We start from the raw sequence: 12,189 nt of genomic DNA, 5'->3' as shown, positions 1-12,189 counted from the left end.
TTCAGCCACAAAGAAGAATAAAGTCATGTTGTCTACAAGAAATGAATATGTATTTTCCACATTCCTGGAGATGATCATATTAAATGAATCAAGCCAGACTCAGAAAGACAGATACCAGATGTTTTCTCTCTAGGATCTGTGGATCCTACCTAGATTTATATATAAGATAATTTCTGTATATCTGTCATGGAAGTAGAAATGAAACTGCCTAGGGGGACACAGGGGACAGATGGGAGTGACAAAAGAAAAGAAGAGAGGTATGATAGTCAATCTGGATTGTCAACTTGATGGGATTTAGAATCACCATAGAAACAAACTCTGAGTATATTTGGAGGGAATTTCTGGATGGGTTAATTGAGGTAAGAATATTCACCTCAACCTTAACCATGGGTGGCACCATTCCCTAGGCAAGGTGTTCTGGATTGTGTAAAAGCAGAGAAATTGAGCTGAGCACAAGCAAACAAGCAAGTGAGCATGCGCTCAGGTCTCAGCTCAGGGTGTCTTATCATACAAGAGAAATGCAGCTAGAGCTCCTATCTACCCATACTGGGTCAATAATCTTCATTAAACCCATCAAATCAAATGTCAGTCTTAACCACATACACCCTGACAGACACACCAGAAACAATGGTTAACCATGAATCTGGGCATGCTTTGTCCCTGTTCAGTTTATATATAAATTAACCACCACAGATGCTAAGGATTGGGAAAGGAGTCTTTTTCTATTTTTATTTTTTCACTAGAAGCCCTTCCATATTATTCTTTTAAAGCACACTTGTTCTTTATGAGAAGTAATATGTTTAATGTCAATAACCCCTTGCTCTGGGCAGAGATCTTGAAAGGCAGTTTTCCTTATCTTCACTTGCTAAGAACTGAGCAATCTCTACCGAATAAGGACTTGGGAAGTATGAGTTCATTAAGCTTTTCAGAACATACACCCTTCAGTCTCATCCTGTCTACCCCATGAAGCCAGGATACAATTAAAAAAGCATGATTGCACATGCTCCTTAAGATGTTAATATTTCACAAGTCTCTGTATGTTATCTGCAGCTGCCATTTCTATGTATACCATAGTGAGCCATGTGCAGGCCACAGAGATCAAGAAAATAAAGTTCCTGCCAGCAAGGAATTAACAGTCTTCCCTAGGCGAGCAGACAGGATGACACCACAAAGCCATTTACAGTACATTATCCCAGACTGGAAGGGACCAGAAAGGCAAAGCCGATTACTCTTCATTCATTTCAGCCCCACTGGGCCCCACAGGTAATAAGACCTTGATAAATATGTGTTAATGGAGGGATGGATCAATGGCCTGACAGCCCCTAATTCAGAGGTCAGACACAGTGGTGACTGTGTGCTGGAAGCGTCAGACAAGTGGAGGCGAGGAACTGGCTGTACTTAACCAAGGCACTGAGGTGGTCTGAACGTGTCACTGGATCTTCCAGAAGGGAAGATGAGTATGGCATCCTGGAGAAGGGCATGAGGACATGACAAGAAATGATTCCTCTAAGTGAGAAGAAGGCTCTGGTGACCAGGGAAGCTCGTGCCTTGGCCTCCTGTGGCAACTGAGCATTAAAAGGAAGCAGAAAGAAGCAGTGGAGAAGAAGCCCTGAGAGGCAGAGAGAGGGACAGGGACAGGGAGGGAGGGAGGGAAGGAGGGAGGGAGGGAGGGAGGGAGGGAGGGAGGGAGGGAGGGACAGAGACATGGAGACAGGCAGAGGCAAAGAGAGACAGAGACACAGAAAGAGGGGAGAGGAGAAAGAGAGGGAGAGAGAGAGACAGAGACACAAAGAGACAGAGAGAGAGAGACAGAGCACAAGCAGAAATCTGATCAGGAGCCTGCTGTTTTTCCTCCAGAAAAACTCCAGTTTTCCATGAACCAGAATCAGCTGAAAACTCAGTGAGGTGGAGGGTCCCCATTCCCAAGACGTTTTATATTAGGAAAGGCAGTGAGTTCCATAAATCACAAAGGACAAGTAACCTTCTCTGAGCTTCCACACTGTTAGCTGAGAAGTTGTGAAGTCAGCCATGGACAGTTTCCCTCTTCTCCTCCTCCTCCTCCTCTTCCTCCTCCTCTTCCTCCTCCTCCTCCTCCTCTTCCTCCTCTTCTTCTTCCTCCTTCTCCTTCTTTTCTCCCTCTCTCTCTCTCTCTCCCCTTCCCCTCCCCTTCCCCTCCTCCTCCTCCCATTCTACCTTTCCCTCTTCTTTTTCTTCCTCCTCCTCCTCTTCCTCTTCCTCCTTCTTCTTTTGGTTTGTTTTTGAAACAGAGTGTGGTCCTGCCTGTCTTTGAAATCTCTCCACAGGTCAGGATGGTCTCAAACTCACAGAGATCTGCCTGCTTCTGCCTCCTGAGGGCTGGGATTAAAAGCATGCACTACCACACTCAGCATGAAAAGTACTCTGAGGTGAGACTCCTGCCTAGTAGCACTCAGTGTTAGGAGATCTGAGAGATCAGAGGTCTCTGAGTGGAGGTAATAGCTTTGATTTAGCCTTGAAAATCAACAAGGTTTCAATATATAGAGAAGAGTAGACCAGGCCACCCCAGGTAGGTGCAAAGTCCCAGGGGAAGAGTGTGTGGAAGGAACCATAGAGCCTTTTACTTGGGTGCTGTGTCTAAAAATTGGTAGATGGGGCATCCCGGAGTATCACAGGCAATGCAAGACCTTGCATTGCACTTAGTGGGGAGGTGTGAAAGGCTTGAGCAGGAAAGATTGGTGCAGAAGACCCAGGGTGCTCTGGCATATCTTGGGAGGAGGCTGATGAGGACATGCTGCATGGGGAGTACTCTTGCTCAGCCCTCAGAGAGAACTCAAGATGGATCCTCGCCAATGCTTATATATTCTGCAGAAGACAAGGGAGAGACGACCTTCATGGAACTTATCTTTCACAACTGGCTTCAAAGAGAAGATGAGGTGACAAAGAGGAGCTAAAAGCCAAGTTAATGATTGGAATGACAACTTGTGGGTCACTGGGGGAAATATCAATAGTTTCATTTAATCATTCACTAAGCAAGGGAATTGCCTGAGGGAAGTGCAGCTCAACTCAGAGTCCAGATGTGGAATAATCGTGGGGGGTGAGGGGAAGCTGATTGTTCTCTGAATGTCCTTTAGAGATTCTCAGGACCCTATTATTCTATTACATCATCTCCTCATAAGGTATCCAGAACCCAGGGCTACAACTAAATATCCTATATCCCCACAGGTCAGTGTGGTGTGGTCATGATGACTTAAACAGTGCCAGTCCTCAGCTGTAGGAAGTGGGTCAGGTGGTCTCAGAAGACCTGTGTAGTAGACAGGGTAAAGGTTAGTCTTCAGTAGGGGACTTTCTGTCTGAGAGTCTTTATTGTCAGTGCCAACCAAGAGAGTGAAAAGAGCCTAGGCAGGCACTGGATGGGTAGTCCTTGTGAGTCCCTGACCTCCTTGACCTCTGAGGGCATATGCAAGTGCCCTCACACTTCACTTTTTGGTTGATTCTGAATGCACAGACTGTTTGCTTATCACATACAACTATGTCACAATCTGTGAGGACATCTGAGCTCATGAACATAGTGAATCAGGCACTGGGTGAATATTCTAGACACTTTCAAGTATTCTTTGGGCTAAATTGTTTCTCCTTCTTCTTCTTCTTCTTCTTCTTCTTCTTCTTCTTCTTCCTCTTCTTTTTCTTCTTTTTCTCCTCCTCTTCCTTTTCCTCCTCTGCATAAGTTATATGAAACGTTAACACAGGTAAACCAATTCCAAAGTTTGATCTGATCCAATTCATCTTTTGGTGGCCTTAATGTAAAGCATACCCATGTAATAATACTTCCTTTTAGATTTGGCAATGACCCAGCATAACCATATTACTGTTTTGCTTCCATTACATTTTTTAAAATTAACATCATTATCATCATCATTATTAGTGGGTGTGTATGCATGTGCACACACACATGTGTGTGTTTACCAGTGCATGCATGACATACTGCCCATGTGATCAGAGGACAACTCTTGAGTCTGTTCTCTCCTTCTACTTTGTGGGTTCTAGGAAGTAGACTCAGGTTTTCATGCTTGGAGGCAATGGCCTTTACCTGCTGACCCCTCTTGGGAGCTCCAGTGCTTCTACCAAACTTTAAACTATTGCCCCATGGGCACATAGGTATAAGAACATCCCATTAATGCTTTTACATTGAGAATGCAAGAGTCATGACAATATTTCTTCTCACTAATTCTAATTCTGTGAGGCTTTTCAGATAGAGTTTAAGTTTCTGCCTTCCTATTCAAGAGGTGTGTCTATTTAATAATGAATACAAATATTGTAACAGTGTAGGAACCATATGTATCCATCATAAATGTGAGAGCTGTCAAAGGTGTCAGAGGCTCCATGTCAATAGAATTTATTCTTACTTGTTCCATGATCAGGGGCTTAGTGATGCTTTCAAGATTCAATAAAGATCCTGAAAGAAAGTGAACATAGTAAGATCATATTTTAAGATATTTTCAGTAATTCAGGCTTGGGGGTGGTGGTCTTCTACAGAACCTGAGTACTACTGATTTTATATGCTGGGTCACAGATAAAATTAAGAGTGGACTTAAAGACTTTAAATGCCCAGGTCCTCTCCATCATTCTTGTTTACCTTATGAGGTGGGAGAGTCAGAAGAGTCACAGTCAGTGCTGTTCCTTTCTCAGAGGAAAAAAATGTATGCACAAATTCAAGCAGAAAGATATCTTTTGGGGGAAGCTTAGGAGAAAGAAAGATGAAAGAGTTAACAGGAATGCCATAAGAAAATCAACAACAAAAAGAAGAAAATGGAGGAGGAGGAAGAGGAGGAAGAGGAAGAAGAGGAAGAAGAGAAGAAGAAGGAGAAGAAGAGGAAGAGGAGGAGGAAGATGAGGAAGAGGAGGAGGAGGAAGAAGAGGGAGGACTGATTGAAGGCTAATTCAGAAAATATAAAATATATGAAATCACTAGCAAACATTAAGTCCTGTGTCAAAAGAAAAAACAACACAAAGGTTAAAGTGTCCTTTACAAGAAAAATATGAAAGTTTAAAATATTAAAAATATAAATTAAAATTTTAATAATGAGTTTTCCAGAAGAGGATGCTAAAAGCACAAATAGATCAGAAGGATTGCAGAAACAATTTAACAAAAATAAAGTACCTATCAATTAAGGCTGTTATCCAATTAACATCTGTCATGGTAAAATGAAAATGGAGAGAGGGGACATCTTTAAACAATAGGGGAAAAAACTCCCCAGAATGGAAGTAACAAATAAGCAACTAGGAAGCACTTCCCAGTATTGAGTGAGGAGCAGAGCAGCTACCCATGAAAGAGCAGAAGCTGCTGATATCAAGCTGCTTGAAGCACAGTGGCTGTTAACAGGACTCAGGGGGCACCGCCTTTGAAGATAGATGTATACCTCGCCACACTTCTGAGCAAATGTGATTGATCTAAACAAAAACATCTTGAAAACATATTACTCATGGATGTACTCTATCAAACATGGATGAGAAGAGTCCAGAAAATGAAAGACATAGGGTCCAGGAAACTGTGGAGATCTGTATAGAATCGTCAGGAGGATGGCCTTTTGGAAGAGAGCGTATGTTGGAGTAGGTGGGGAAGACCCCCGGCCAGAGAAAAACTGGAGTTTGGCCATCACAGCTGGCAAAGCTTAATAAACTCCAGACAAGGCTATTGGTTTTGTCTAGAAAAGAAAGTAGGAAAAGTGGGAGGCAAATGAGTTAGAGATGAGAAATGCCTGGAAGCCCGGAGACTGGCAAGGTTCCAGTTCTTTGTGGGATATAAGAACTCATTGATCATAATGATGTTGAAGGGACCCCCGACGAGGACCCCCGACTCAAGTCCCGATGAGCACGCACCCAAGGAGACACGAGAGACCAACTTGATGCAATTAGCAAAAGGCAGTTTACTGGCGAGGAGCCCTCGGGTCGAAACACATCCCACACAGGGGAGAGAATCGACCAAGACCCCCAAAAACTCAGGGCTTTTATAGGGAGAGGCACAAGGGGGGAAGGGGAAAGCTGGAAATTCTGGCACAGTTACATATAATTGGATATTTCAAACATCAGCAATTTGCATAAGCAATCATTTTGGTGGGCAGGATGACTTGCTATTTTTGACCATGAAACCTCAGACCTCCCAAGGAAGGGAGAAAAACACCAAGTGGCCCATTTCTCACTTGGGCATGTTTGGGCTTGTCAGGGCATGTCGTCCTTGGCTGTCTCCATATTTTTGGTCACTCTGTCCCTGGAGGGGCCTGATATTTTTATTATGGCTATTCTCAAGTTGTTGGTGGTCTTTGCTGAGTTGTTTTTAATTTTTATTCCCACATTCCCTACTCTTTTTGTTTTCAAATGATTTTAATCTTAAAATCACAGGTTCATCTTAGGGTTCATCCCCTAAAATCTCGTGTTTCTGTCTTAACACCAGTAGCTGAATGGTATCTATTCTGGACTTAACAAAAGCTAATATTTATTATACACGGTCCAAAAACTAGGAGTAAAAAAAAAATATTATTATGGGACCAGCTATGGCGGAGAGCAGGGTCTTCAGCCAAGGAGAGTGGGCGAACCAAGACTCGAACCAACCTTGTTGAGTCCCTCTTTCTGGCTTTTATCTAGTCTTTCCCTAAGTTTACTCATAGAATCTTTAATCACTCCTGAGTGGTCTACATAAAAACAGCATTCTTCTTTCAGGGCAACACATAACCCTCCTTCTCTGAGAAACAATAAGTCTAATCCTCCTTTATTCTGCAAAACAACCTCAGAGAGGGAGGTTAATGATTCTTCCAGTTTTGATACTGACTGTTCTAGTGCTCTTAAATCTACATCAATGGCGGCCCTCAATTCATGAAAATAGTGTGGGGTCTGAATTAATGCAGCGGTTCCTGTGCCCATGCCAGCAGCCACTCCAAGCCCCAATATGACAGCTGGGTTAAGGAAATGGGCTCTCAGCGGAAGAGTCTAGGATATGACTCAAATTCACGTTCAAGGGTGCCTGTAGGATGATAGTATACTCGGGGGACTAACTGAACAAGCACACAATAATCTTTGGTCTCATCAAAAACAGCAGTGGAAATGCACAGAGATAATCCAGACCCACAAGCCCACCATTTATCTATTTCTGGTACTAAATATTTATTTTCAGAAGTCTTTGGACTCTTAAGGATCTTATTGCATAAATGTCTATAGGCGGCAGAGGGCTTCCCAAACAAAGTCCTTGTCCTGAAACTTCAGGGAGAGTAAGTCTATTCTTACTGTTCCATGCACAGGCCTCATGGCTGGTGGTAGTGTTAAAAGTCCCTGTTGTAGTGAGGCCTTCATAATAGGGGGCCCTGAAGAAAGGCAGAGCCAGCAAGACTTGGTCATCTCAGGCTGTGAGCCATTTAACACAGTAAAAGCCCCTTGAATTAAATTCAACAGTCTTTGTGCAGTGCTTGGAATGGATGTAGTGGTGAAAGGGGATCTAGCGAGAAAAACCCCTTCCGTGGGTGGCACAGGAGCTATCAGACCATCATGTGGAAGTGGTCTTTGTTCCGGTAACACTTGGTTGGGGCCTATCAGCTGGGCAGGAAGACCTTCTATCTTCAAGTGAATGAGGAGGACAGATCCTGTCCCTCCTCCATACTTATAAAAGACTAGGCCCCATTTCATGCCATTATGCAACCTAGAAAAGTCAGTTGTCTTACCCTTTTCAGTAAATTCTACCTTTATGACATCTACATCAGCCGTGGAGCATGGCTTATCTTTGTACAGTTCCATTTCCACAAATCTGCTTGGCCCTGGATTAGCGAAGGAAAAAAAACACTCTGTCTTGGGTGGATGAACTATCCCACCTCCAATCTCCATCATTCGAGGTAACACAACTCCACTTTCTAAAAAAGAATTCTTGAGGGCCTCCACAATGCATGCCTCTATCAGTATCAGGACAGCTGTAAAACCCAAACCTGCATACCATATTGGGAAGAGTACTTGCGGCTGCACAGTTGATCTGTCAGAAACAGAAGTACAAGGTTGGCCACCAAGTACCTGGAGGGGCAATCCATTGTGCACTGTTCCAGTTTTTACATCTATAATTTGCCAGGTAAGTTGTTGGGGGACGTGGGGATTACTCCCCATCACCTGAGGGTGCCTATTATGTAGGCGCAGCTTAAGAGGATTATCAGTCCGTTCCACAGTCCACCCATCTTGTCAGGAGTCCGGGGGTGCCCTTTTCACATGTGAAGCGTGAACCCAGGTGGGGATCCCGTCCACCTTAACGGCAGTCGGGGTAGTTAACAGTACCAGGTAGGATCCTTTCCACCACAGCTCGAGATTCCCCACTCGATGTCTCCGTATTAAAACAGCGTCTCCGACTTCAAACTTGTGAGGAACAGCAGTGTCTCTAGGAGCATAGGTGTCCTTCAGCTGCTCCCAGACTTCTTTTCTGACTATCTCTAGAGCTTTCAGGAGGGCTAGGAAAGAAGATAATGGGATAGAGCTGTCATCAGGGCAGGCACAGCTCTCTAGGGTTTCATATATTGGAGGAGGAGAACCAAACATAATCTCAAAGGGAGTCAACCCCGAAGGTCCTGATGTGTTCTGCACCCGGAACAAGGCAAGAGGGAGAAAGGCTGTCCAGTCACCCCCACCAGTCTCTAAGCTCAATTTTGTCAAGGTCTCTTTTATAGTTCTATTCATTCTTTCTACCTGCCCTGAGCTCTGGGGTCTATAAGAACAATGTAATTTCCACATGATCCCTAGTTGTCTGGCCAAACCCTGGCTTACCTGGGTAACGAAGGCAGGCCCGTTGTCCAACCCAATTACCTTAGGTACTCCGAACCTGGGCAGAATCTCTTCCAGTATCTTCTTGGCCACCATGTTGGCCGTTTCTTTCTTGGTGGGGAATGTCTACACCCACCATGAAAAAGTGTCTATAAAAACTAGTAGATATTTATTTCCATATCGGGCAGGTCTAACTTCAGTGAAGTCAACCTCCCAATAGGTCCCAGGTCGATCTCCCCTCAGCCACTTTCTTTCCAAGCCTCGGCTGGATCCAGCATTAGTGAAGGCACATGCCTTACATCTTCTTACTATGTCTCTAGCCATCTGTTGCAGTCTTGGAATATGATAGGGAGATTTGTTAGCTAATTTCATCATCTTTTTTGGTCCAAAGTAGGTGAGCTGATGTATACCAGTCAGGTAGTCCAGTGTCTCCTCTCTGGAGAGGACGCTTCCTGGCTTTTCAACATTTTTTTCTGGGGGCCTGTGCCCCACCTTGGCCGGCAGGATCATGGGTCCCTGTGTGGCTTCTTTTGCCATATAATCTGCCATTTGGTTCCCTCTTTCTATAGGGCCAGTCCCTTTCTGATGTCCTAGACAGTGTATGATAGCCACTTTGTGGGGCAAATGGATAGCCTCTAATAAACTGAGAATCTCTTCTTTGTTTTTAATATCTTTACCAGCAGATGTCAGCAGTCCACATTGTCTATAAATTGCCCCATGGACATGGGCTGTGGCAAAAGCATACCGGCTGTCAGTGTAAATGTTAATAGTTTTTCCTTCTGCCAGTCTTAGAGCTTGAGTTAAAGCAACAAGTTCTGCTTTCTGGGCCGACGTCCCTTCTGGTAAGCTGCTGGCCCATATGACAGTCTTTCCATACACTACCGCTGCCCCAGCCCTCCGCTTACCTTCTACCATGAAGCTGCTTCCATCAGTGAACCAGGCTGGTGCTCCTGGCCATGGCTGGTCAGTCAGGTCGGGCCAGATCCCCACCTCTTCAGCCAGTATCTCTTTGCACCGATATACTGGGCTCTCAGTGGTCTCAGGCAGCAGGGTGGCAGGATTAAGGATAGCCGGAGGGGCAAAAGTTACCCATTCAGTCAACAACAAGCTCAACAAGTGAGTCATCCGGGCGTTGGTCATCCACTGGTCTGGCAGCTGTCTGATAATGCTTTCTAGGGCATGGAGGGCCACCACACTCACATTTTGGCCCAGGGTTAGCTTATCATCTTTCACCAGCACAGCCGTTGCTGCTATCACTCACAGGCAGGTGGCCACCCACTGGCCACTGGGTCTAATTTTTTAGACAGATAAGCTACAGTGCATCTCCATGGCCCTAAGGTCTGAGTCAGGACTCCTCAAGCTATTCCCCTCTGCTCATCAATGTATGAGGTAAATGGCTTAGTCAAATCAGGCAAGGCTAGAGCAGGTGCTTGTAGCAGGGCCTTTTTCAGGGTGTCAAAGGCCTTCTGATGGTCCTTGGTCCAGATGAATTCCCCTTTCTCTTTGGTGAGAGGATACAGTGGGACAGCCAAAGCAGCAAACCCTGATATCCACAGTCTACAGAACCCTGCTGTCCCCAGGAACTCTCTTACCTGGCAGGGGCTGGTTGGGGTTGGGATCTGCATCACAGTCTGCTTCCTGCCATCAGTCAGCCATCTCTGTCCATCTCTCAGGATGTATCCCAAATAAGTCACTTCTGTCCGGCACAGCTGTGCCTTTTTAGCAGAAACCCGATACCCCAACTCACCCAACTCGGCCAGGACCTTCTGGATCCCATGTTCACATTCTTCACGGGTTTCTGTAGCCAACAAGAGGTCATCTACATATTGTATAAGGGTCACCTGGGGCTATTTGGTGTGGAAGGTGGCGAGGTCTCGATGTAAAGCCTCATCGAACAAGGTGGGAGAGTTTTTGAATCCCTGAGGCAGTCTCGTCCACATGAGCTGTCTGACTCTTCCGCTCTCCAGGTCCCACCATTCAAAGGTGAACAAAGGCTGGCTATTAGGATGTAATCTCAGGCAGAAAAAGGCATCTTTTAAATCTAGGATGGTTGGTATACCAGGTCTGCTCAGGTGGCAATGTACTGAGCAAGTTATAGGGATTTGGTACTGTAGGGTGGATATCTTCTACCCTCTTATTAACTTCCCTAAGGTTCTGGACTGGACGAAAATCATTAGTCTCTGGTTTTCTTACTGGCAACAAAGGAGTGTTCCATGGGGACCTGCAGGCAGGGGACTAAGACTCCCTGCTGTATCAGTCTCTCAATGTGGGGCCTTATGCCCTCTCTTGCTTCTTTGCTCATGGGGTATTGTCGAACTCCAATAGGTGTAGCTCCAGATTTGAGTTCAATAACTACAGGAGGGGGCTTGTTTTGCCATCCCCATCCCCCCTGTTTTGGCCCAAGATTGGGAAAATCGAGTTAACCAGTTCTGTATCCCTTCTGGGGGCTTTGTTGTTTCTTGGTATAGCCGGTATTCTTCTCCTAATTGGAGGGACAGGATTAAGGCTTGGGGTATCTCTGTCCCCCAGGACAATTCTGGTCCAGTGGAGGTAAAAGTAATTTGGGCCTTTAGTTTTGTCAACAAGTCTCTGCCCAATAAGGGGCACTCTGGAATAACCAAAAATGAGTGGGACACTTGGTTCTTCCCAAGGTTTACCTTCCGGGAGGTGGTCCAAGGACACTGTTTTTGTCCTGTGGCCCCAATTACCAGAGTTCATTTGTTCTTTACTGCCCCCAGAGGTTTTTTTTAGTACTGAGTATTCTGCTCCTGTATCGACTAAGAAATTCATGGGGGTCCCCTCCAGTCTCAAAGTTACCCTAAGGTCGGGGAGGGGGGCCGAGCCCCATCACCTCTAATCTTCATCATCATCTTCCAAGGACAGTACTCTCACCCCTGGCTTTTTAGGGCATTCCCGAGCCCAATGGCCCTTCTCCTTGCAGTATGTACACTGGTCTTTTTCTAGTTGTGGCCGGTCCATCTTTCTGGGTCCCCTTCGCCCCTGCCTTTTCCTGTTGCCCAGGTCCCCTAGCTGTCTAACCTTGGCTAGTCTCTCTCCTCCTACTACTGTGGCCAGTATTCATGTCAAATTCTTTTCCTGTCTCTTTTCCCTTCTATCATCATCTTCTCTCCTTTCTTTCTTTTCCCTTTCCTTCCTCTCTTCCTCAGTCTCTCTCTTATGATAAACTTTCTCTGCCTCTTTCACTACATCCCTAATAGTATAATCCTGTAACCCCTCAATACATTGTAGCTTCTTTCTAATATCTGGGGCAGACTGCCTGATGAAGGCCATAATTACAGAAGCTTGCTGTCCTTCTGACATGGGGTCAAAAGGGGTGTATCTCCTATAGGCCTCCATGAGCCATTCTAAGAACACTGAGGGGGGTTCATCCACTCCCTGCATGACCTCTCTTACCTTAGCCAAATTGGT

The 12,189-nt window shown here is 45.3% G+C and overlaps 1 protein-coding gene across 1 annotated transcript; it reads right to left on the bottom strand.

The window, feature by feature from the left end:
• Nucleotides 1-7,182: 7,182 nt before the first annotated feature.
• On the bottom strand, nt 7,183-11,504 carry LOC114624404 (the record flags this gene model as incomplete). Its single annotated transcript, XM_028771362.1, is given in 7 exon segments — nt 7,183-7,800; nt 7,802-8,066; nt 8,129-10,028; nt 10,031-10,814; nt 10,816-10,989; nt 10,991-11,131; nt 11,133-11,504. Coding segments are annotated over 7 exon segments (4,254 nt in total), but the record flags the coding sequence as incomplete, so codon positions are not given.
• Nucleotides 11,505-12,189: the final 685 nt, after the last annotated feature.

The sequence above is a fragment of the Grammomys surdaster genome, unplaced genomic scaffold (assembly GCF_004785775.1).
Source record: "Grammomys surdaster isolate TR1022 unplaced genomic scaffold, NIH_TR_1.0 206, whole genome shotgun sequence".
Classification (NCBI taxonomy): domain Eukaryota; kingdom Metazoa; phylum Chordata; class Mammalia; order Rodentia; family Muridae; genus Grammomys; species Grammomys surdaster.
The sequence above is the reverse complement of the archived record's forward strand: the minus strand, read 5'-3'. Positions and strand labels throughout refer to the sequence as shown.